Genomic DNA, 25,416 nt, shown 5'->3' with positions numbered 1-25,416 from the left:
CTCGCAAAATGCTGGGATTATAGCTGTGAGCCACCGTGCCCAGCCAGCTTTTATTATTTTTACTTTTTTCCCCCTAATTACAATATTGAAACTTATTGTAAAACCAGACCTTACACAAGTATTTGAAAACCTCTGGTCACCCTCCCACCTAGAGATAACCACTATAGCTTAGGGTTTATTCTCTGGCTTTGTTTTTCATATATATACATATTCATCTTGTTCCATTTTGTTTTTACAGAAATGGGATTATACTAAGTATCCTATACTGCTGTATCACTGATGCCAGGCCAGCAGCCTGGCATCACATGGAGTTGGTTGAAAAGAAGAATCTCAGGGCCAGGTGCAGTGGCCCACGCCTGTAATCCCAGCACTTTGGGAGGCCAAGGCGGGTGGATCACTTGAGGCCAGGAGTTCAAGACCAGCCTGTCCAACATGGCGAAACGCTGTCTCTACTAAATATACAAAAATTAGCTGGGCATGGTAGCCCGCACCTGTAATCCCAGGTACTCGAGAGGCTGAGGTGGAAGAACTGCTTGAACCTGGGAGGCAGGGGTGGTGGTTGCATTGAGCCGAGATCACGCCATGCACTCCAGCCTGGGTGACAGAGCAAGACTCTGTCTCAAAAAAAAAAAAAAAAAGAAATGGCTTCTTTACTCTCTCGAGCTCCCAAAGCTTTTTTGTTTTTGTTTTTTTGTTTGTTTTTAGAGATAAGATAAACCTTGTTCAGCTGCCCAGGCTGGAGTGCAGTAGCACAATCGCAGCTCTCTGTAGCCTCAGACTCCTGGGCTCAAGTAGGCTTCCTGCCTAAGCCACCCAAATAGCTGAAACTACAAGTGCACATCACCATGCCCAGTTAATTAAAACAATTTTTTTTGCACAGACGGGGTCTTGCTTTGTTGCCCAGGTTGGTTTTGAACTCCTGGTTTCAAGTGATCCTATTGTTCTGGCCTCCCAAAGTGCTGGCACCATAGATGTGAGCCACCATACATGGCTGAGCTCCCAAAGTTTTGACCACCAACTGTGCTGGGCAGAATTTTTTTTTTTTTTTTTGAGATAGAGTCTTGCTCCAGCTCCAAGCTGGAGTGCAGTGGTGTGATCTCTGCTCACTGCAACCTCTGCCCCCTGGGCCCAAGCAATTCTCCTGCTTCAGCCTCCTGAGTAGCTGGGATTACAGGCGCCCACCATTATGCCCAGCTAATTTTTGTATTTTTAGTACAGACGGGGTTTCACCATGTTGGCCAGGCTGGTCTTGAACTCCTGACCTCAGGTGATCAACCCACCTCGTCCTCCCAAAGTGCTGGGATTACAGGCATGAGCCACCGTGCCCGGCCAGGACACAAGCCATTTCTGACAGTGCTTGTGTGGTATACACACACAGCAGGTGCTCAATAAATGCCAGTTGAATTGAGCAGTGGCCTTATTACACAGCTCCGGGGTCAAGTCATTATATTTAGTCACTAAGTCTGCTCAGGGTCTGGCTCTTTGGAGTCATTCATTCATTTATTTTTTCCACAGGTATGGATCAGTGGCTACTATGTGCCAGATCTCAGCAAGACACAGGGGGATGAAGAGGTTAATAAGATGCAGGGATCATCCTGCTGGAATGGAAGTCACAGGGGAGGGGCTAAGGGGACCAGGTGCATGGAACAAGGGCACCTGGCACAGCCTGGGGCAGAGTCGCCGCTGAGGAAACAGCTGGGCCAGGCTGGGTCAGGCTGGGCACCAATATTTCCTATGGGCTTTGGGGCTCTGGCAGTCCAGGTGTCTGTGCCTGCACCACCTCATCTGTTGAAGGGCTCCCCATCAGCCTGGAACAGGGCAGATGCCTATGTGTGGTGATTGTGCCATGGTTAGGTCTGAAGCCAGACTGCCTGGTGTTCAAATCCCATCTCTGTCACTTTCTAACCTGATGACCTTGGGCAAATCATTTCACCTCCCAAAGCTTCAGTTTCTTCATCTGTAAAAAGGGGGACTATAATAACCCCTAACTCATAGGATTGTGTGAAGGTTCAGTGATGTAATAATAATTTAGGTAAAGCATCCAACAGTGCCTAGAACTGTGAACAATGAGAGCTACAAATAGTGTCATTATAACCATCATCACCAATGAAACTGTCCAAAGAAACTTCTTCGGTGTTGCGAAGGTAGCAGAGGGTGTGGCTGGATGCAGTGAGGGTGGAGAGAGAGTCTGTTATCCACAAGTCTGTCCTGTCTGGCACAGATGGCCAAACTCGAGCCCTAAGTCAGGACCTACCCTGGGTCCCCCGGAAGGTAGGGGCAGCAACAAGGTCGTGCCCATCCGGCTATTCCTTGCCTCTGTTCTCTGCCTTTCACACTCCATTTATTTTTAGGAAAAGGCACAGGTGGGTGACAGCCACTGGGGAGGCCACGTGATAAACACATGGTCTTATACATTTCTCTGCCTCTTGTCTGACCTGGAGCTATTGCCGAATACAGCCTGTTCCCAGGGATTCTGAGCTGGGGCATCTGGTGGGGGTGCCCACCTTATGGCCTATGCTGGGTGCCTCACTGGAACTTGCCTCTGTAGGGTGATGGACACAGATATCAAAGGCGCGAAGGGCTGCTATGATGAACACTAACCTGAGGACAGAGGGAGGAAATTGCATCCTGAAGCAATCCATTCATTCATTCATCGTTCACTAATTTAACCAGCCTTCACCACACAAACCTGCGATGTGCAGGGTTCTGAGCTGGGTCCCAAGAACATGAGGACAACCTGGCAGGTGCTTCTACCATCAAGGGCACACGACATTGCTGAGGACAGAAATAGTGCAAGGTGGGGAGGTGGCAGGTTACAAGATAAAGAAGCTATAGTCAATAGCCAGTTAGAAAGAGTACTGGGAAAATAGCAATAATAGCTACCATAGAAACTGTGCAAGTACTAGGTGAAGAGGCCTATGAAACTAACTTATTGCAAGGCTTGAATAAATAGAGACATTCGCGGCCGGGTGCAGTGGCTCACGCCTGTAATCTCAGCACTTTGAGAGGCTGAGGCAGGGGGATCACGAGGTCAAGAGATCGAGACAATCCTGGCCAACATGGTGAAACCCTGTCTCTACTAAAAAATACAAAAATTAGCCGGGCGTGGTGGCACGTGCCTGTATTCCCAGCTACTCAGGAGGCTGAGCCAGGAGAATTGCTTGAACCCGGGAGGCGGAGGTTCCATTGAGCAGAGATCGTGCCACTGCACTCCAGCCTGAAGACAGAGCGAGACTCTGACTCAAAAAAAAAAAAAAAAAATTAAATAAATAAATAAATGAGAAATTCACCTCATTCTTTTCTTTCTTTTCTCTTTCTTTCTTTCTTTTTTTTTTTTTTTTTAAAACAGGGTCTCACTCTGTTGCCAAGGCTGAAGTGCAGTGGCACAATCATGGCTCACTGTAGACTTGACCTCTCTGGCTCAAGTGATCCTCTCACCTCAACCTCCCAAGTAGCTGAGACTACAGGCACACACCACCATGCCCAGCTAATTTTTAGCTATCTGTAGAGACGGTGATCTCCCTATATTGTCCAGCCTGGTCTCGAATTTCTGGGCTCAAGGAATCCTCCCACCTTGGCCTCTCAAAGTATTGGGATTATAGGTGTGAGTCACAACACCTGGCCCATTTACCTCCTTCCTTAACTGGGGTTAAAGATGTCAGTTTTTCTCTAATTTAAACATATTTAGTGCAACACCAATCAAAATTCTGATGAGGTCCAGGTTTAGTGGCTCATGCCTGTAATCCCAGCACTTTAGGAGGCCAAGGTGGGTGGATCATCTGAAGTCAGGAGTTTGAGACCAGCCTGGCCAACATGGTGAAACCCCATCTCTACTAAAAATACAAAAAATTAGCTGGGTGTGGTGGTGCACGCCTGTAATCCCAGCTACTTGGGAGGCTGAGACACAAGAATCACTCAAACCCAGGAGGCAGAGGGTGCAGTGAGCCAAGATTGCACTACTACACTCCAGCTTGGGCGACAGAGCGAGACTCTGCCTCAAAAACAAACAAAAATTCTGATGGGATTTCAGAGGCTGAGGAAGGTTTGACAAAATTCTATAAAGTATCTGAAAAAATATATAATTGGGAATTAGCAAAAATTTTTTAAACAATAACAATGTCAGGGGCTTGCACTATCGGAGGTAAACATATTCTAAAGCTATAATAATCAAAGTATGTGGCATCATCATGAGATGGGATAGATAGATAAAGTCCTGGAGCAGAATAGGTCTGGAAGGCCTGGCACGGTGGCTTACGCCTGTAATCCTGGCACTTTGGGAGGCCAAGGTGGGTAGATCACTTGAGATCAGGAGTTCGAGACCAGCCTAGTCAACATGGTGAAACCCCATCTCTACTGAAAATACAAAAATTAGCCGGGTGTGGTGGCGCATGCCTGTAGTCTCAGCTACTTAGGATGCTGAGGCAGGAGAATCACTTAAACCCAGGAGGCAGAGGCTGCAGTGAGCCGAGATTGCACCACTACACTCCAGCCTGGATGACAGAACAAAACTCTGTCTCAAAAAAACAAAACAAAACAAAAACATCTGGGGTGGTAATATGCATGCATTTTATAAGCTGGTGAGCTCACTTCACATCATATTGTGGGTGTTTATCCTTTGAAAACATAATTTCTGATGGCTGTGCACTGTTCCTTAAAAGGTGACACCATGACTTATTTAGCTATTCCCCTAAAGTTGATTATTTTCCAGACAGCTATTATAAATAATGTTTTGGCTGAATGTGGTGGCTCACTCCTGTAATCTCAGCACTTCGGGAGACCATGGCAGGAGAATCACTTGAACCTATGAGTTCAAGACCAGCCTGGGCAACGTAGTGAGACCCGTCTTTAAAAAAAAAAAATACAAAAATTAGCTGCTCATGGTGGCATGGGCCTGTAGTCCCAGCTGCTCAGGAGGCTGAGGTAGGAGGCTCCGTTGAGCCAGGGAGGGAAAGGCTGCAGTGAGCTGTGATCGTGCCACTGCGCTCCAGACTGGGAGACAGAGCAAGACTCTGTCTCTTTTTTTTTGTTTTGTTTTGAGACAGAGTTTTGCTCTTGTTGCCCAGGCTAGAGTGCAATGATGTGATCTTGGCTCGCTGCAACCTCTGCCTCCCAGGTTCAAGAGATTCTCCTGCCTCAGTCTCCTGAGTAGCTGGAATTACAGGTGCCCACCACCAGGCCCAGCTAATTTTTTGTATTTTTAGTACAGATGGGGTTTCACTATGTTGGCCAGGCTGGTCTCAAACTCCTGACCTCAGGCGATCCACCCACCTCAGCCTCCCAAAGTGCTGGGATTATAGGCGTGAGCCACCACGCCCAGCTGACCCTGTCTTTAAAAAAAAAAAGAAAAAAGAAAAAATATATAAATGTTTCCATGAACAACCTGCTATCTTGTAAAAGTCTCATTTCTGATTATTTTCTTAGGCTAGACTCCTACAAATGGTGTTATTGGGTCAAAGGGCAAAACATGTGCAATTCTTTTTTTTTTGAGATGGAGTTACGCTCTTATCACCCAGGCTGGAGTGCAGTGGTACGATCTTGGCTCACTGTAACCTCTGGCTCCCAGGTTCAAGCAATTCTCCTGCCTCAGCGTCCCGAGTAGCTGGGATTACAGGCGTCTGCCACCATGCCCGGCTAATTTTTGTATTTTTAGTAGAGATGAGGTTTCACCATGTTGGCCAGGCTGGTCTTGAACTCCTGACCTCAGGTGATCTGCCCGCCTCGGCCTCCCAAAGTGCTGGGATTACAGGCATGAGCCACCGCACCGGCCCAAGATTCTTGATATAAAATTTGCAAATTGCTTCCCAGAGAGATGAACCAACACAGGAAGTTAGTGCTGGCTTTCCACCTTCACCAGCACAAGCATTATTTTTAGTTTTTTCACTTTGGCAATTTGCTAAGCTCCTTCTGTGCCAGGTGCCAGTGCTAAGCATTATGTAATGTCATCCTTACCACCCCGGGAGGGGGCACACATTTCACCAAGGAGGAAACCAGCTAAGAGGCCTCTCCCCCAGCCAGTGTCACCTAGCCACAAGGCAGGGGAGTCACGATTCAATCCCGGACTTCTCCAACGCTAGCACCCAGATCAAGGTGTTAACATGCTTGCTTGGCAGCCTGGGCAGTCTTTTATTTTTATTTTTTGAAATGGAGTCTCGCTCTGTCGCCCAGGCTGGAATGCAGTGACGTGATCTCAGCTGCAACCTCTGCCTCCTGGGTTCGAGCGATTCTTCTGCCTCAGCCTCCCGAGTAGCTGAGATTACAGGCGCCCGCCACCACATCCGTCTAATTTTTTTTGTATTTTTAGTAGAGACGGAGTTTTACCATGTTGGCCAGGCTGGTCTCGAACTCCTGACCTTAAGTAATCCACTCGCCTGGACCCCCGCCCCCCGCAAAGTGCTGGGATTACAGGAGTGAGCCGCTGTGCCCAGTAGAGCCTGGGCAGTCTTGACTCGCCCCTCTCTCCTCACTGCTTCTGTCTTGGTTTTCACGGGAGCGGGTTTTCTAATTGGCAGATTTGATGCTGTCACTCATGAGGTTCGCACCCTTCTCCAGTGCTCCCTACCCTTAGAGGATAAAGTCTACTCCTCAGCCCAGCATTCGAAGTCCCCACCCTCCAGGCTGGCTGTTCACCCATAGGCGCCGACGTTTCCCGGGCCTCGGACGTCACCCTGAGCTCCGGCCTCGCCGAGTCACTTTCGCGCCTCTGAGTCCTAGCTCTTCCGCGACTAATCCAGGTCGAGTCAGGCTCCTCAGCCGCCGCCCATCTGCCGCAGAGCCAGTACAGAGCTTTGGAGCGGCGCTTGTCACATGACTGCAGTGATTTATGGACACGCGAGTTCTGCTGCCCGAGCGCCCTCCGTCAATACGCTCCGCCTGCCCGGGTCTGCGCGCCGCCAGCGCCCCCGCGCGCCCTGCCCGCCCAACGTCGGCGCGGAAGGCAGGGCGAGGAGTCGCCTGGCCTGTGACAAGCACAAGGCAGGGAGCCACAGAAAAGGGAGACTGAATTGCTACTTAGTCCGAGAGAGGTGGCTCACCCCCGTAATCCCAGCACTTTGGGAGGCCAAGGCAGGCGAATCACTTGAGGTCAGGAGTTCAAGACTAGCCTGACCAACACGGTGAAGCCCCGTCTCTATTAAAAATACAAAAATTAGCCGGGCGTGGCGGGCCGCGCCTGTAGTCCCAGGTATTCCGGAAGCTGAGGCGGGAGGACCACTTGAACCCAGGAGGCGGAGGTTGCGGTGAGCCCAGATCGTGCCACTGCACTTCAGCCTGGGCGACAGAGTGAGACTCCGTCTCAAAAATATAAATAAATAAAAAATAAATAAAAGAACTACTACTTAGTAGCCAAGGATTGTTACGGCGCGGGGACGGGGGATACAGCGGTTGTTAAGGGGGTCCTTGGGGGCAGGACCATTTTAGGTGCAGGATAAGGGAGCAGGGCTTTCTTTTTCTCTCCTTTTTAAAATTTTTACTTTATTTATTTATTTATTTATTTATTTATTTATTTATTTATTTATTTATTTATTTATTTATTTATTTTGACAGCTCTTGCTCTGTCGCTGAGGCTGGAGTGCAGTGGCGCGATCTCAGCTCACTGCAGCCTGTGCCTCCCGGGCTCAAGTGATCCTCTTGCCTTAGCCTCCCGAGTAGCTGGGACTACAAACGCCCGCCACCACCCCGGCTAATGTTTGTATTTTTTGTAGTGAGGGATTTCGCCATGTTGCCCAGGCTGGTCTCGATCCTCCAGCCTCGGCCTCCCAGAGTACTGAGATTACAGGCGGGAGCGCCCGGCCCCTAGGACTATTTTTTGATAATTGGACTCGACCCTCCTCACCCACTCCTTCCTTAGCCAAATCTACTGAGAAACGACTTTGAGGTGGACTCCCCCCTCCACCCCTCCGTGGGCAAACTCCTGCCGGACTGTAAGACCTTGGCCGCCCTCTCGCCTGGCCTGGGTTCCCTCGAATGAATGTACATCCGCCAACTGCGCGCCCCCTCCCACCGCAGCCCGGCGCGGGGCCCCAGGATCGCAGGACTGCGGCGGCCGCAGGGAGGTGGGTTGGGAACAGAAAGGAAGTCCCTCTAGATGCCCGCGGGATGGCTGACCCTTCCAGGCGGCAGACGGACCTTGGTCTCCAAGCCTCCCCTTCGCGATGCGGAGGACGCGGGACAGAGGGTATGAGCCGCCCAGGACCCTCGCACCTGCTAGCGCCCCGCAGCCGCCCCCCAGCGTGACCCGTGCACTGGGCGGGCTCGGGTGGCGCGGCCGGCGGCGCCTGGACCTCCCGTCCCCCAGAGGGCGCTGCCCCGGCCGGCCCCGCCCGCATTTGGGCCTTACGAGCCCACAGGCCCCGGAGAAGCAGCGGGGAGGCCGGGAGCGTGGGGGCTGCGGGGCCGGCCCACCCGTGGGGGCGACTTGAGAGTTGAGGGCGCGCGGGGAGGCGAGGTGCGGGGCCGGGGGCGGCTGGGTCGTGGGGCTCCGCGCGCGAGCTGGCTGTGTCTGCGGAGGAGGCGGCTGGCGGGGTGGGAGCGGGCGGAGTGGGGCGCAAGGAGGTGGCGGTGGTGGGGAGAAGCCGTCCCACGGAGCTCAGGACCACGGTGACCGGGTTGGACGGGTGCCGATGTTATTGACACCCGGGGGCCGGGAGAGGGTTGCGGTATTGAAAAGGGGGTGTGAGTGAGGAAGTGATGGGCGCAGAGAGAGGCTGAGGCTGAGGGTGGGAGGATGGAGCCGCCAGAAATGGAGAGATGGAGGGACTTAAAGGAGGGGCTGTTGGCAGTGTCTGGGGGGCATTGGCAGAAGGGTGGTTGAATCTTGCCCCTAGCAGGATTGGAGGTAACTTGGAAGGATGGGCCAAGCGAGTGTGGCAGGCTCTTGGCAGGACTGGGAGTGCAGCTGCGAAAGCTCCTCAGCAGTCTCTGTGGGCTGTTGCTGCGGGGAGTGGCGGTGGATGGGAGGGGAGCAGGCCTGACCTATGGTGGGGACCCCTGGCCTTACTCTGCATTCTGCTCCTAGCCACCATGTTCAGCCAGCAGCAGCAGCAGCAGCTCCAGCAACAGCAGCAGCAGCTCCAGCAGTTACAGCAGCAGCAGCTCCAGCAGCAGCAATTGCAGCAGCAGCAGTTACTGCAGCTCCAGCAGCTGCTCCAGCAATCCCCACCACAGGCCTCGTTGCCCATGGCTGTCAGCCGGTGAGTTTCCCCCTCACGGGCCGGTGGCTTCAGCCTTGCCACTCAGACCCATGTCTCGGAGCTCCCAACCCCATCCTTTTTCCCAGTGCCATCCCCGTTTGAGTCCTGGAGATCACCAGTTCCAACCCCAAGGGGTCCTCTGACTACCACAGAGTGGGGCAGAGAATGGAGGTGAGAAGTCTTGGGGAAGAAGGAAGGTCTGACTTTCCAAATAACCCTCTGACACCCCCTCCCATCACACAGGGGGCTCCCCCCGCAGCAGCCACAGCAGCCGCTTCTGAATCTCCAGGGCACCAACTCAGCCTCCCTCCTCAACGGCTCCATGCTGCAGAGAGCTTTGCTTTTACAGCAGTTGCAAGGTATGGATGGCCCTAGGCCTCTTCTCAGTCTCTTTTGGTGGTAGCTCCCTAGCAGCCTATTGCACTAAATCTCAACTCCACACAGCGACCTTGAGAGGGAGCTATTCTCAGCATCCTAGTTCACTCATGAGGACACTAAGGCTCCAGGAGGTGAAAGTCCCTACGCTGCTAATTTGAATGCAGGTCCGTCTGATCGCAGAGGTGTGTCCTTGGCCATGGTGCTGGCTCTTTGGGCAGTACTCAGCACACTTCACTCACATTCAGATTAGATGTCATTTGACAGATGAGGAAGCTAAGAAGGGAAATCATTTGCCCTGCATCAGCAGTGGCTAAGCTGGGCCGATGCCTGGGCCTCTTGACCATCCAGATATCTGAGTGGTTATCTCTAGCCCTGTGCATTAAGCCTGTGGCCTTGTCTCAATTTCCCAATATGGAGAGCAGTCTCAGCTCTTCCTGCCAAGATGCTGCTCCTTTATGTTTTATTTATTTTTATTTTTATTTTTTATTTTTTTTGAGACAGAGTTTTGTTCTGTCGCCCAGGCTGGAGTGCAGTGGTGCGATCTTGGCTCACTGCAACCTCCGGCTCCCGGGTCCAAGCAATTCTCCTGCCTTAGCCTCCTGAGTAGCTGGGATTACAGGTGCCCGCCACCATGCCCAGCTAATTTTTGTATTTTTAGTAGAGACGGGGTTTCCCCATGTTGGCCAGGCTGGTCTTGAACTCCTGACCTCAGGTGATCCACCCGCCTTGGCCTCCCAAAGTACTGGGATTACAGGCGTGAGCCACTGCGCCCAGCCAAGATGCTGCTCCTGATTCTACTGATAACCCCCTAAGGAGAGGTACAACCACGATCCCATTTTACAGATGAAGAAACTGAGGCCCAGAGAGGGGTCATGTGCCCAAGATTACATAACAAGTCGGTATTGATTAGATGGTTGTCAGTCTGTGGACCTGTCAGGGCCACATGGATGTGGTCCTGGGAACTGACTTAAAAATGATAAGCAGGTAGGTAGAGAGAGAGAACCACACACAGGGACCTGCCACATATACATTTGCCTTTTTTTCTTTCCCGTTTAAAAAATTACACCCTTCAGCCATGGGTTGTGGCTCACTCCTGTAATCCCAGCACTTTGGGAAGCCAAGGCAGGAGGATCACATGAGTCCAGGAGTTCAAGAACAGCTTGGGCAACATGGTGAAACTCTGTCTCTATTAAAAATACAAAAATTAGGCCGGGTGCGGTGGCTCACACCTGTAATCCCAGCACTTTGGGAAGGCAACCGAGGTGGGCGGATCACGAGGTCAGGAGATCGAGACCATTTTGGCCAACATGGTGAAACCCCGTCTCTACTAAAAATACAAAAATTAGCTGGGTGTGATGGTGTGCACCTGTAGTCCCAGCTACCCAGGAGGCTGAGGCAGGAGAATCGCTTGAATCTGGGAGGTGGAGGTTGCAGTGAGCCGAGATCGTGCCACTGTACTCCAGCCCAGCAACAGAGCGAGACCCTGTCTCAAAAAAAGAAAAAAAAAAAAAAATTAACTGGGCGTGGTGGCGTGTGCCTGTAATCCCAGCTACTCAGGAGGCTGAGGCATGAGAATTGCTTGAACCCAGGAGGCGGGGGTTGTGGTGAGCCAAAATTGCATCACTGCATTCCAGCCTGGGCAACAGAGCGAGACCCTGTCTCAAAAAAAGAAAAAGAAAATAACTCACACTCTTGGCCAGGTGCAGTGGTTCATGCCTGTAATCCCAACTCTTTGGGAGGTCAAGACAGGAGGTTTGCTTGAGGCCGGGAGTTCAAGATCAGCCTGGGCAACATAGCAAGACCCATTCTCAAAAACAAACAAAAGAATAAAAGTCACACTCTTTAAAGTGGAAAAAAAGGTTAAAAATGGGGATAGGAAAACCCACAGTGTCATCTGTTGACTCATTTACCACCTGAAGAAAACCACCAGTCAGCATTTTTGTCTCTTTCATCCCATTTTTTTTCTAGGCACAGACTTGGGGATTTGTATCTGATGATTGTGATTGATATAAGTCCCAGGCTGTACCTTGTTTCTTTTTCACTGAATAGAATGGCATGATCGTTTACCATAGGATTTGATTATCTGTGTTAAGATTATTTTTAATAGCTGTTTAATATTGCAACAGAGGGCTATGCCTTTGTTTATCTAAACATTCTTAGCTATTTGGCTCTTTCCTTTTTTTTTTTTTTATTTTGCTTTTTTCTTTCTTTTGCTTTTTTTTTATTTTTTGTTTTGTTTTGTTTTGGGTTTTTTTTTTTTTTTTTTTTTTTCTGTTTTAAGTAACCCTGGGATGAATATGATGTTTGAGGTTGTTTTCTTACTGAGTCAGGGGGGATGGATGTTTTATGGCTCTTGATAAGTATTGCCGAATTGCTTTCCTAAAGGACTGGACCAGTTTGCAATGCCACCAGCCACGTATGACACTGCCGGTCTCACCATGCCCACGGCAACACTGGGTATTATATGCTTTTTATATATATATATATATATAAACGTATATATACATATAATTAAGTTGGTTGGCAAAAAGAAGCTATGTCATGAATGTTTTACATTTCTTAGAGTGCTAGTGCAGTTGAACATTTTATATTTGTCTGTTGAACATTTTATTTCTTTTTGTGACTTGTCCATGTCCTTTGTTCATTTTTCTTTTAGGTTGTTTAATCTTTTGTCTTATTGTTTTTAAGAGCTGGTTGGCTCTCTGCACATATGTGTATATGTATTTGTTTCAAGTTAATGTTAATTGAACATTTACTATGTACCAGGCACATTTGTATATCTCATTGAATACTCATGAAACATTGTGAGGCAAGTGCTATTATTATCCCCATTTTACAGATCAGGAAATCAGGCTAAGTAGGGGGAAGTGATTTGTTCAAGGTCACAGAGCTTGCACTATAGAGTCTGGATTTGAACCCAGCACTCACAGCACAGCTGACCCATGCTTTAAGCTTTAAACCCTGTGCTTCCCATCCCAGCACTGGGGCAAGAGTTCCAACTGCCTTTCATCCCTTAAATACTTCCCAAGCTCTGGGCCTCCCCTGAGGTGCAGAGCTGAGTTAGATGATGTGAAGCAGAAAGCAGACAAGGAGCTAGATGTGGTGGCTCACACCTATAATCCCAGCACTTTGGGAGGCCAAGGTGGGCGGATCACCCTGAGGTCAGGAGTTTGAGACCAGCCTGGCCAACATGGTGAAACCCTGTCTCTACTAAAAATACAAAAATTAGCCGGGCATGGTGGCCCACGTCTGTAGTTCCAGCTACTCGGGAGGCTGAGGCAGGAGAATCACTTGAACCCAGGAGGCAGAGGTTGCAGTGAGCCAAGATCGCACCACTGCACTCCAGACTGGACAACAGAGCAAGACTCCCTCTCAAAAAAAAAAAAAAAAAAGCAGACAAGGAAAGTATGAAGTATGTAGCTCGTCCTAGAACTGGAAGCTGGGGCCTTTGGGGACACAGTCTGCAAAGGTCTCTTGGAGGAGAGACACCTATAGGGAGGTGTGAAGGGTGACTAGGAGTCAGCGGGTAGAACAGCCCAGGCAGAGGGAACAGCACATTCAAAGGCCCTGAGGCAGGATGTCTGAAGGATGGCACAGGGACATGTGACTGGAATATAGTGGGGACATGTGGGAAGAATGGCAAGAAGGGAGGCTGGAAAGGTGGGAAGGGCAAGATCATGCAGTGAGGAATGGGCTTTGCTACCCAGCAGCAGGGAGCTATGGAAGCGTTTGGGCAGAAGGGAGAGATGAACTCAGAATATGGTTTGAGGAAGATCACTGTTTGCTGCCATCTTGTGCAAAAGCTGTGGCTGGAATTCAGGCAAAGGATCAAGTGGTTTTGGGAGGAGGCAGGGAGTAGGAGTGGGAATGGAGCGGGAAAGTCAGATTGGGAAGAGGCATAGGAGACAGAGTTGATAGTATCTGGGGATGGCTTGCATGGAATAAAGCAAAGAGAGGGAGGAATGAGGAATACCCCAGAATCCTGGCTGGGGCAGTAGGTGGATGATGGTGTCCCTCATAGCAACCCTGGGCAAGCTGCACCTCCACTCTGTCTCCCTTTTGTCATCAGTAGAGATAACACCCACCCTGAAACCTGCTGGGCCGAGGGACTGAGGCAGTGTGAGGAATGGGCTTAGCACAGTGCCTGACTCATAGTTGCTGCTGATGAAGGGTAGCTGGTAGGGTGGGGGTGGGTGTCTTGTTATCCCAGGGACCAGCCCTCCTGCTGGTTCTCCCTATGGGCTGTGCTAAGTCTCTCACCTACTCTATGGCAGACTCTAAAGCATGCCTGAGGGTGAGCAGGGTTTTGGGGAATGCGAAAGGCAGCACCCCTACCCCTAGCTGGGGCAGAAAAGAGCCCTAAAGCTTCCTTCACCACCAGTGCCCAAGATGGGGCTGAGCCTCAGCTCTCGTCTCTTCCCTTTGGCTGCCCTTGGGTGGGAAGGTCCCTTTCAGTTATCTGGGATGTTCCCATGATGCTCTGGGGCACTGACGCCTGACCCTACCTTCTGCCACCCGACCACATTGTGACCCCTCTTCTCTCTTCTTGCCTGCAGGTAACCTCCGAGGCTACGGCATGGCATCCCCAGGCCTCGCAGCCCCTAGCCTGACAGCCCCCAGCCTCACACCCCCTCAACTGGCCACTCCAAATTTGCAACAGTTTTTTCCCCAGGCCACTCGCCAGTCCTTGCTGGGACCTCCTCCTGTTGGGGTCCCCATGAACCCTTCCCAGTTCAACCTTTCGGGACGGAACCCCCAGAAACAGGCCCGGACCTCCTCCTCTACTACCCCCAATCGAAAGGTGAGTGGTGGCTGGGGTGGGGCAGGTGGGGATGGGAGTGGGCGGGAGGGGACCCTGAGTGTCAGCCCCAGTGCCACCCGCTCTAGCTCAGCCTGGGCCTTCGGACAGGTCACACTCCCTTTATGCCTCAGTTTCCTCATCTGTAAAATGAGGGGGGCGGGAATGGACTTGTTTAGCGTTTCCCAAACTTCACATATTCTTGTTTATCAGCGAAGGGATTTTTGCCATGCCCAAACACTATCAGTACTATCATTTACTTGATGTTTCTTTTTTCTTTGTTTTTTGAGACGAAGTTTCACTCTTATTGCCCAGGCTGAAGTACAATGGCGTGATCTCAGCTCACTGCAACCTCTGTCTCCCAGGTTCAAGCGATATTCCTGCCTCAGCCTCCGGAGTAGCTGGGATTATAGGCATGTGCCGCCTGAGTTGCTGGTATTACAGGCATGCGCCACCACATCCAGCTAATTTTGTATTTTTAGTAAAGATGGGGTTTCTCCATGTTGGTCAGGCTGGTCTCAAACTCCTGACCTCAGGTGATCCTCCCGCCTCAGCCTCCCAAAGTGCTGGGATTACAGGCATGAGCCACTATGCCCAGCTTAATGTTTCTTTTAAAATTATCAGTGTGGCCAGGTGTGGGGGCTCACACCTGTAATCCCAGTACTTTAGGAGGCTGTGGTGGGTGGATCACCTGAGGTCAGAGGTTCGAAACCAGCCTGGCCAATATGGTGAAACCCCCTTCTCTACTAAAAATATAAAAAAGTAGCTGGGCATGGTAGTGCATGCCTGTAATCTGGGCTACTCAGGAGGCTGAGGCAGGAGAATCGCTTGAACCCAGGAGGCAGAGGTTGCAGTGAGCCAAAATTGCGCCATTGCACTCCAGCCTGGGGAACAAGAGCAAAACTCTGTCTTAAAAAATAAATAAATAAAAATAAAATTATCAGGGCATGATGGTGCATGCCTGTAATCCCAGGGACTTGGGAGGCTGAGGGGGGAGGATTGCTTGAGGCCAGGAGTTAGAGGCTGCAGTGAATTACAATCACACTACTGCACTCCAGCCTGGGTGACAAAGTGAGACCTTGTCTCAAAAAAAAAAAAAAAAATCAGCACTGCCCAGTAGAAATAAAATACAAGCCATATATGTAATTTAAAATTTTCTTGTAACCACATTATAAAGTAAAAAGAAATGGGCTAAATTAATATTACTAACTTATTTAACCCAATCCCATATGAAACTATTATCATTTCGACCTGTCATCAATATAAAAAACGAGACATTTTACATTCCTTTTTTAAAAACTACAAAATCTTCACAATCTGGTGTGTATCTGATACTGACCTCTCAATTCAGCCCCACCAGTTTCAGGTGCCCTCCCGAGGCTGTGGGGCGACTGTGTGGGAGAGCACGGCTTTAAATGAGTGAGCTTCCTTTCTGCTACATTTATTTTGAAAGGAAACATCATATCATAACCTGACATTCTAAAAACTATCTAAGTTAATTGCCATTCATAGAAGTATAAGAAATTGCTGGGTGCAGTGGCTCACGCCTATAATCCCAACACTTTGGGAGGCTGAGGAGGGCAGATCATTTGAGGTCAGGAGTCCAAGACCAGCCCGGCCAACATGGTGAAACCCCATCTCTACTAAAAATACAAAAATTAGCTGGGCCCTAGTGGCAGGTACCTGTAATTCCAGCTACTCAGGAAGGCTGAGGTAGGAGAATCTCTTGAACCTGGGAGACAGAGGCTGCAGTGAGCCAAGATCATACCATTGCACTCCAGCCTGGGCGACAGAGTGAGATTCCGTCTCAAACAAACAAACAAAAGTATAGGAAACATAACTGGGGTAGAACAACGCCATAAAATCCTAAGCTATACTCTGTTGCCGGCTATAGGTTCCGGCCCACAGGCCCCTGGCTCCTTGTGTGTTTGAGAGGTGTTTACCTTTCTCCCGGCATAAGCAGGAGATCTGCAAAGGGCTCACCCCCTCCCTAGACTGTCCTGTCCCTGAAGGTCCCCTCAGCTCCTGCGCACACCCTGTTCTTGGGTGTATTCCAGGGCAGGGGCAATGCCCCCTTAGCTGGCCGCTCCAGGGCGGGCCACTTCTGGAGGTGATGCATTTTCCTCCAGCGAGGGGCCCCGCCTCCAGCCTTCCAACGGGCCTGTCATCACAGATCTGGTCTACTGTCTAACCCGCCCTGCCCTCATTTTTTTACGCATGGAAAAACCCAGGCTCAGAGATTGGGATGGGGGTGGTCCTGAGCCCCACAGCTGTCGAGGTGGACCCAGAGCCCAGGCCTCCTGACTCTCAGGCTGGTGCCTGTGTCGTGCAGGGTGACACCTGGGTAGTTTCTGAAGGGCAGAGTCCTGATATGTCCAGATTGCCATTCCCTGCTCAGTGCTCATTCCTTGGGCTTAGCAGGAGGGAGGGAGGGAGGCTGCAGGCTTCTGGTGGCCTCCTGGGGTGCCTTGGACTGGCCAGAGAGAGCTGTGTGTTCATTTAGCAGACATCTGGAAGTCCCTGAAGGGGACTCCCTGGTGCAGATGATACATCTGGCCTGGCCCTCCCTGAGGTCTTGGACAGGAATGGGGCGGGCGATGAGAGATATTAATGCAAATAATGCTCCAACCAATTAATTGACTGTGGAGGCTGGGTGCAATGACTCATGCCTGTAATCCCAGCACTATGGAAGGCCAAGGCAGGAGGATCAGTTGAGGCCAGGAGTTCAAGACTAGCCTAGGAAACACAGTGAGACCCTGGCTCTGTGGAAGAAGAAAAAAAAGAATACAGAAATGCCACGAAAAGGAAGTGGGTTCTGGACCCCTTCTGGAGTCTGGAGGGCTTCCTGCAAGAAGTGCTTCTGAGGCTCCAAGTGAAGGCCTGGGGGCAGGGACGGGCCTGGGGCTTGACCAGAGAGAAGACCAAGGTAGATAAGCAGAGAGGGCTGATTGCGGGCGCATGGCCGGGGCAGGGAGTGTGCAGAGGCCAGTTTGTGCAGGGAAGGGGTGGGTGTGCAGAGTGTTTTCAGGCTTGGCATAAGGCATGCACCAGGGCTGCAGGAAGCCATGGGAGGGCTTTAAGCCTGGAAGAAGAGACATGATCAGGTTTGCATTTTAGAAGGACCCCACTGGGCCAGGTGCGGTGGCTCACGCCTGTAATCCCAGCACTTTGGGAGGCCGAGGCGGACAGATCATCTGAGGTCAGGAGTTTGAGACCAGCCTGGCCAACATGGTGAAACCCCAGCTCTACTAAAAATACAAAAATTAGCCAGGCATGGTGGCATGTGCCTGTAATCCCAACTATTTGGGAGGCTGAGGCAGGAGAATCGCTTGAACCCAGGAGGCAGAGGTTGCAGTGAGCCGGGATTGTGCTATTGCGTTCCAGCCTGGGCCACAAGAGTGAAACTCTGTCTCAAAAAAAAAAAAAAAAAAAAAAAAAAAAGGATCCCCCTGGCTACTTGGTGGAAAACTGGGTGGGAAGTCAGGTCAGGAGGTAGCACTGTGGCCAGGAGAAGGCTTCGTGTCCTCCAAACCTGGGTTTATTTAACAGACAACTAGGTAGAATCCCCTAGACACCATTGTTGGGACATTTTTACTAAGATCATCCAGTTGGCAGCTCTGGGGCCAGGCCCACCAGAGGTCCTCAGGCCCCCATCATCCCCTGGAGGATGGGGGCAGCTGCCCTTGGGCAAGGGGGTATTGATAGGGGTGGGTATCAGATGTCAACATAGTTTCTGAAAGGAAGCAGGATTCTTCTTCTCAGACAATGCCTGTGGAAGACAAGTCAGACCCCCCAGAGGGGTCTGAGGAAGCCGCAGAGCCCCGGATGGACACACCAGAAGGTGAGGGAGGGAGGCTGCTGGCCCTTCAGAGGGACATGAATTGGGGGGGCCAGTGGGCGGGCCAGCAGGTGATAGAGGCAGCTGTGGGAGGCAAGGGTTCTTGGTGGGTAGGCGGGGAGGCCAGGCCCCATCTCATGGAGGTCAGAGATGCTTGCTCTTCCCAACATGAGTTCCCTCGCTCATGCTTCCATTCCAGACCAAGACTTACCGCCCTGCCCAGAGGACATCGCCAAGGAAAAACGCATTCCAGCACCTGAGCCTGAGCCTTGTGAGGTGTCCGAGCTGCCAGCAAAGAGATTGAGGAGGTAACTGATGCTGAAAACTTGACCTGGGCCCGGGTGCCCTCTGCTCTCATTCCTGCAAAGGCAGGGGTGGCAATGGCAGAGGGGATGCACCCTTCAGTGGAGCTGGAGCAAGGAAAGGGCCTTGGCCTCGGCCTCTGACTTGGAGGAAGGCCTTACTTATTTCCGCACCTGACCTGGGGAAGCTCCCAGCCAGACTCTGGTGTCTTCCTTGGGACTGAGCCACCTGGAGGCCAAGCTGGATGGCTGGGTGGGAGGGGTGAAGACGTTCATCTGGGACCATAGTGGGCAGGCCGTTTACAGAGCCAGTTGGATACATGTCAGCAAGTTGTGGGAGGTGAGAACGATCCTCCCCGGTTTATTTAGGTGAATTTGAGGCCTAGACAGCCAAAGGAGTTTGCCCAAATCCCCAGCATGTAAGTGGTAGAGCCAGCATTAGAAACTGAGTCTTGGGCTGCATGCGGTGGCTCACACCTGTAATCCCAGCGCTTTGGGAGGCTGAGGTGGGCGGATCACCTGAAGTCGGGAGTTTGAGACCAGCCTGACCAACATGGAGAAACCCAGTCTCTACTAAAAGTACAAAATTAGCTGGGCGTGGTGGCGCATGTCTGTAATGCCAGCTACTCGGGAGGCTGAGGCAGGAGAATCGCTTGAACCTGGGAGGCAGAGGTTGCGGTGAGCCAAGATCGTGCCATTGCACTCCAGCCTGGGCAACAAGAGCAAAACTGCATCTCAAAAAAACAAACAACAAAAAACCAAAAACAAAAAGAAACAGTCTTGGGCTGGGTGCGGTGGCTCACACCTGTAATCCCAGGTTTCACCACATTGGCTAGGCTGGTCTTGAACTGCTGACCTCAAATAATCCGCCTGCCTCAGCCTCCTGAAGTACTGGGTTTACAGATGCGAGCTACCATGCTCGGCCTAGTTTTGGCCTTCCTTGGGAGCCCCTGGGGCCTCTTTGAAGATACGACTGGGATTTTCTTTTGATCCTTCCTAGCTCAGAAGAGCCCACAGAGAAGGAACCTCCAGGGCAGCTACAGGCGAAGGCCCAGCCACAGGCCCGGATGACAGTACCGAAACAGACACAGACACCAGACCTGCTGCCTGAGCCCCTGGAAGCCCAAGTGCTGCCACGATTCCAGCCACGGATCCTACAGGTCCAGGCCCAGGTGCAGTCACAGACTCAGCCGAAGATACCACCGACAAACACCCAGGTGCAGCCAAAGCTGCAGAAGCAGGCACAAACACAGACCTCTCCAGAGCACTTAGTGCTGCAACAGAAGCAGGTGCAGCCACAGCTGCAGCAGGAGGCAGAGCCACAGAAGCAGGTGCAGCCACAGGTACAGCCACAGGCACATTCACAGCCCCCAAGGCAGGTGCAGCTGCAGCAGGAGGCAGAGCCGCTGAAGCGGCTGCAGCCCCAGGCACATTCACAGCCCCCAAGGCAGGTGCAGCTGCAGCTGCAGAAGCAGGCCCAGACACAGACGTATCCACAGGTCCACACACAAGCACAGCCAAGGGTCCAGCCACAGGAGCAGCCTCCAGTGCAGGTGTCAGTACAGCCACCAGAGCAGACCCATGAGCAGCCTCAGACCCAGCCACAGGTGTCACTGGCTCCAGAGCAAACACCGGTTGTGGTTCATGTCTGCGGGCTGGAGATGCTACCTGATGCAGTAGAAGCCGGTGGAGGTAAGTGAGCACTGGCTCCCAGCTGGTCTGGTGATGGGACAGCTCTGCCCAGACCCTTCATTCCTCCCCTGACTGGGTGCTGCCTGGGGCTGAGGGCTAGGCCTGGAACCCAGGTCCAGGGCCATCCATGCTGGGAGCCTCAAGGTTCTGGTTGCGGACAGAGAAGGCAGCTCTTGGGCCTGGGGACTCTGGGAAACAGAGCACATCTGTCATTTCAGGCATGGAAAAGACCTTGCCGGAGCCTGTGGGCACCCAAGTCAGCATGGAAGAGATTCAGAAGGAGTCGGCCTGTGGCCTAGATGTGGGCGAATGTGAAAACAGAGCGAGAGAGATGCCAGGGGTGGGTAGAGGCCCTGATGTGGCAGTGTGAGGGCCACAGAGCCCAGCAGGGTGGGATGGCCTCTTTCTGCCCCAGGCCACCTCAGGGCCTCCTTGTGTTTCCCCCACCATGAAATGGGATGACAGCCCTCTGCCTAGGATGGGTGGACAGACCAGGCTGGGCTTGGCAGTGGTCTGCATGGGACCCTCTTGCTGTTGTGCTGTCTTCACATCCGTCCCTTCCAGCTTGCCCGTCCTCAAGCCAGAGCCCCAGTCTCCTCGCATGGGTAATGTTGCTCTCGTGGAGAGAGCACAGAGTGGAAGCCTCTCTGTGGGGTTTGGGTCCCAGCTCTACATAACTGTGGGCAAACCCTTTCCCTTCTGAGTCTGTTTCCCCATCTGTCATACAAAGGGTGGGACGGGTGGTACTTTAGGCTGACCTGGGTTCGCATCCTGACTGCAGTGCTTTCTAGCTATGTAAGCTGGGGTGGTCACCTAACAGCTCAGAGCCTCAGTTTCCCTATCATCAGGACGATCTGATGAGACAATGTTGGTAGATGTTGAATGCTGGGCTGGCTCACTGTAAGTACACAGTTGGTGGAAGCTCAGTGCCTACTCCCCATGCAGGTATGGGGTGCCGGGGGCTCCCTGAAGGTCACCATTCTGCAGAGCAGTGACAGCCGGGCCTTTAGCACTGTACCCCTGACACCTGTCCCCCGCCCCAGTGACTCTGCTTCCTCCACCCCTGCGGCTACCAGCACTCCCTCTAAGCAGGCCCTCCAGTTCTTCTGCTACATCTGCAAGGCCAGCTGCTCCAGCCAGCAGGTACTGATACAGGAGATAAGGGTGGGGAGGGGTGGGGCCTGCATGGAATGCCCAGCCTGCCCTCCCAAGGCTGCCTCAGGCTGCATTGGGCCCTGCCCCGAGCAGCCATGCATTTGCTTGGGAAACATTTCCTGACCAGCCAAGAAGGCAGGTTTTGGTGGTTTTGTTTTTTGTTTTTTGTTTTGAGACAGGGTCTTACTCTGTCTCCCAGGTTGGAGTGCAGTGGCATGATCTCAGCTCACTGCAGCCTCTACCTCTTGGGCTCAAGCAGGTTTTTAGAGTCAGTCAGACCTGGTTCATATGGGCTCTGAGTAGCTGGGAGGCCTTGGAAAGCGAATTCCACCCCATGCCTGTTTCCTCTTGCATCAGACAAAGGAAAGTTTAGGGTCGGGCACGGTGGCTCCCTCCTGTAATCCCAGCACTTTGGGAGGCCGAGGTGGGCGGATCACGAGGTCAGGAGTTTTGAGACCAGCCTGAACAACATGGTGAAACCCCGTCTCTACTAAAAATATGTGGTAGCATGCGTCTGTAATCCCAGCTACTCAGGAGGCTGAGGCAGGAGAATTGCTTGAACCCAGGAGGCAGAGGTTGCAGGGAGCCAAGATTATGCCACTGTACTCCAGCCTGGGTAACAGAGCGAGACTCTCTCAAAACAAAACAAAACAAAAAAAAGAGAAACGTTTAGAATCCACCTCACTGGGTGGTTCTGGGGATTCAGCAATGTGACATTGGAGTCCTGAGCGCAGGCCTGGCGCAAAGTGAGTGTAGCAGTAATCATGATCGCATTGTACTTGTGTTATTACTACTCTTGTGCTGTTAACTGTGTTACTCTGTGCCTCACCTGGCAGAGCCTTGGAGACCTGGATGCTAACCAGGCTGCTCCTTGTCTTTGAGGCACTCACACATTCTATGGGAGGGGCAGAGGCTCGGGCTGGCATGTACCCTGTGTCTCAGTTTATCATGCCTGCTCTAGCCTACACAAGAGAGAGATGTGTGGTGAGAGAAATGGGCTCACAATGATGAGGCTGGGGTCTGCCTCCCCAGGCCTCAGTCTTGCCCACTGTTCTGGGCGCATGCCCCAGGCCCATCCCTCTTTCCCTCCTGCCGCAGGAGTTCCAGGACCACATGTCGGAGCCTCAGCACCAGCAGCGGCTAGGGGAGGTCCAGCACATGAGCCAAGCCTGCCTCCTGTCCCTGCTGCCCGTGCCCCGGGACATCCTGGAGACAGCGGATGAGTGAGTGGGGGATCGTGGAAGCTCGGGCTGCAACCTCGTCGGCCAGGGCCTGAATCTACCATCTGCAGGGTTTACCTTTGGGTTAAGCATTGCCCCCCTGGCCAGGCCTCCTCACACTGTTAACTGTGTGACCTTGAACCTCAGTTTTCCCTGCCTGTAACATGACTTGGTGAGGGATATAGTACAGGAATTCATGACATTCTCTTAAGGTTCCCTCTAGGCAGGAACAGTATGACCATCCCTGTGGGAGAGGACAGGTTGTGGCACAGACTCCTGCCCCGTGGCTTGTGTGCTAACCCCGCTGTGGGGTGACAAGGCTGAGGATCAGGTTCTTTTGTGGTTGGAGGTTAGGGTTTCCCTGTGTCTCCCCCTTTCATTGTCATGGGAGCCTGTTTAATCAGAAACTTCAGCTCTCCTGGAGTCTGGAACTAGACTGGGATGGGAAGGCCTGGCGGGCAGCCGGAGGTGCTTTCAGGACTCTGTGGGCAGTCGTAGAGGTATGCAAGGGCTGGGACGTGTCATCTCAGCAGCAGGACCATGTTAGCTAGGGCCACAGCGGGCACACAGGCTCTGTCTCAGGAGACAGCTGCTTCTCAGCTCCGGATCTCTTAGTTTTAAGAAGAATCCAGAAATCCAGGTTTGTATGTGAAATCTCCCAATTTCAGAATGTTAACAGCTAGTTCAGAATTGAAACAAAACAAACCCTACAGAGACCAAATCAAACACTTTCATAGGCTAGACGGTCCCTTGAGTCAGTGGTCACGGGCTCTGTCCTGATTTTACAGAGGTCACAATTTGAAGCTTCCAGGTGGGGCTGAGGGGACAGGAAGGGCTCTTGGTTGGCCTCCGCTTGCCTGCCTTGTGTGACAGGGAGCTCTCTCTCTGCAAAGGCAGCCTGTGTCTCTGTTAGCTGTTTCTCACGTTGAGAAGAGTGTCCTTGAGTGGTTTTCTACTTGGGTGAAATAATCATAAACACAGGAGAATGATGACTCACCAAGACGTTCTTTGCTATTAGTATCATGGTGAAAAAATCTAACGGGAAATGATCTGAAATACTCGAAAGTAGGGGATTGGTTAGATGATGAAAAAGCCCGTCCAGCTCATGGAACAATGAATAAATAGGATAACTGGAGAATTTATAATAATGTGGAAAGGTGATGCAATGTCAAAGTAAAACAGGATTCAAAATTGCATCTGCAGAATGAGCTTGTTTGTATAAAAATAGATCTTGTGACACAGAAGAAAACTAGAAGGGCATACGTAGCACAAGCTGTTAACAAACTGCAGGTGTCAGGGATTCATCAGACCCTCTCCCAATGATATCTTTCCATGAAGTCTTCTCTTGAATCCTACTTGGCCCCGAGGCCATCAAGAACATTATGGTCAGGTGCAGTGGCTCAGGCCTGTAATCCTAGCACTCTGGAAGCTGAGATGGGCAGATCACCTGAGGTCAGGAGTTCAAGACCAGCCTGGCCAACATGGTGAACCCCCCCCACCCACTAAAAATACAAAATTAGCTGGGCATGGTGGCGGGGAGGCGGAGCTTGCAGTGAGACGAGATCACGCCACTGCACTCCAGCCTGGGTGACAGAGCGAGACTCCGTCTCAAAAAAAAAAAAAGAAACAGCTAAGGTAGGCAAGGGCTTAGTTCACAGCACCTGCCCTGTGGGCTTTGAGGAGGGAGGAGAGGGGCACCCCCACCAGCTAGGGTATTGAGATCCAGCCTTCAGCCCCATTCCTGGGAACACCCCCCTGCCTTCCATGGGGAAATGTATTTCCATGTGGTTTAGGTAGAGCTGGCCTGCCTAGGCCTAGCCAGTCAGAACGCCCCATCCCGGGCCAGGGGATTGCCTCAGAAATGTGCACGTGACCACAATCAGATTAACCAGCATTTCCCCTAGAAACTGTTCTGCTACCGCAGACACAGGTGACTGCCCTTCCTTGGAGGTCACTGTGCAGGGAGGCTGGGGCTGTGGGTACCTGGTGCCCACTGTAGTGAGAGATGGAGCCTCTCTAATAAATGGTATCGCCTGGGTCCAGCTGTATCTCTTGCCTTCCCACTTACCTAAGCCAGAAACATTGTTCCTTTTTGTTCAAGCTAATTTCTGTCTTATAGAAATTAGATTTTTTTTCACTTACAACCGCAAAGAACCCCCACTGATGCAGGAGGACAGTATTGATGTCTTTGTGTTGGGGACCAAGGTGAGGTGGTCGTAGGTAGGGACTGGAGGGACTTTTTAAATTTTTATTGTTGTTTTTGAGACGGAATCTCTCTGTCACCCAGGCTGGAGTGCAGTGGCGCGATCTCGGCTCACTGCAACCTCCACCCCCAGGTTCAAGCAATTCTCCTGCCTCAGCCTCCTGAGTAGCTGGGATTACAGGCATGCGCCACCATGCCCGGCTAATTTTTGTATTTTTAGTAGAGATGGAGTTTCACCATGTTGCCCCAGGCTGGTCTCAAACTCCTGGCCTCATGTGATCCCCTAACCTTGGCTTCTTTTTTTTTTTGAGACGGAGTCTCGCTCTGTTGCCCAGGCTGGAGTGCAATGGCGCAATCTCGGCTCACTGCAAACTCCACCTTCCGGGTTCATGCCATTCTCCTGCCTCAGCCTCCCGAGTAGCTGGGACTACGGGCGCCTGCTCCCAGGCCCGGCTAATTTTTTGTATTTTTAGTAGAGACAGGGTTTCTCTGTGTTAGCCAGGATGGTCTTGATCTGCTGACTTCGTGGTCCACCCGCCTTGGCCTCCCAAAGTGCTGGGATTACAGGTGCAAGCCACCATGCCCGGCCTGCGTTGGCCATTTCTGGGCAGCCTCAGACATGACACTGGCACAAGGTGTCCG

At 51.8% G+C, this 25,416-nt stretch overlaps 1 protein-coding gene across 8 annotated transcripts in view; it reads left to right on the top strand.

Annotated features, from left to right (window-relative positions):
* CIZ1 (CDKN1A interacting zinc finger protein 1) overlaps positions 1–25,416 on the top strand; it is a 37,201-nt gene that overhangs the window by 3,859 nt on the left and 7,926 nt on the right. For 2 of the 8 annotated variants that reach the window (XM_032165259.2, XM_032165255.2), the window contains 10 exons: positions 9,014–9,188; positions 9,432–9,547; positions 11,952–12,023; positions 14,123–14,367; positions 18,112–18,205; positions 18,402–18,510; positions 19,505–20,196; positions 20,415–20,536; positions 21,142–21,339; positions 22,450–22,574. In XM_032165259.2, the coding sequence (XP_032021150.1) occupies positions 9,019–9,188; positions 9,432–9,547; positions 11,952–12,023; positions 14,123–14,367; positions 18,112–18,205; positions 18,402–18,510; positions 19,505–20,196; positions 20,415–20,536; positions 21,142–21,339; positions 22,450–22,574 (1,943 nt within the window). In that variant the 5' untranslated portion in view covers positions 9,014–9,018. Of the gene's footprint in view, positions 1–7,692; positions 8,052–8,307; positions 8,444–8,513; positions 8,596–8,737; positions 8,834–9,013; positions 9,189–9,431; positions 9,548–11,951; positions 12,024–14,122; positions 14,368–18,111; positions 18,206–18,401; positions 18,511–19,504; positions 20,197–20,414; positions 20,537–21,141; positions 21,340–22,449; positions 22,575–25,416 lie in introns of those variants that run through there. The other 6 variants (XM_032165265.2, XM_032165267.2, XM_058445401.1 and 3 more) reach the window with 6 other exon arrangements.

This window comes from Hylobates moloch, unplaced genomic scaffold, assembly GCF_009828535.3.
Source record: "Hylobates moloch isolate HMO894 unplaced genomic scaffold, HMol_V3 SCAFFOLD_10, whole genome shotgun sequence".
Lineage (NCBI taxonomy): Eukaryota > Metazoa > Chordata > Mammalia > Primates > Hylobatidae > Hylobates > Hylobates moloch.
Note: the sequence above shows the minus strand (reverse complement) of the source record. Positions and strands in the feature narration are given on the sequence as shown.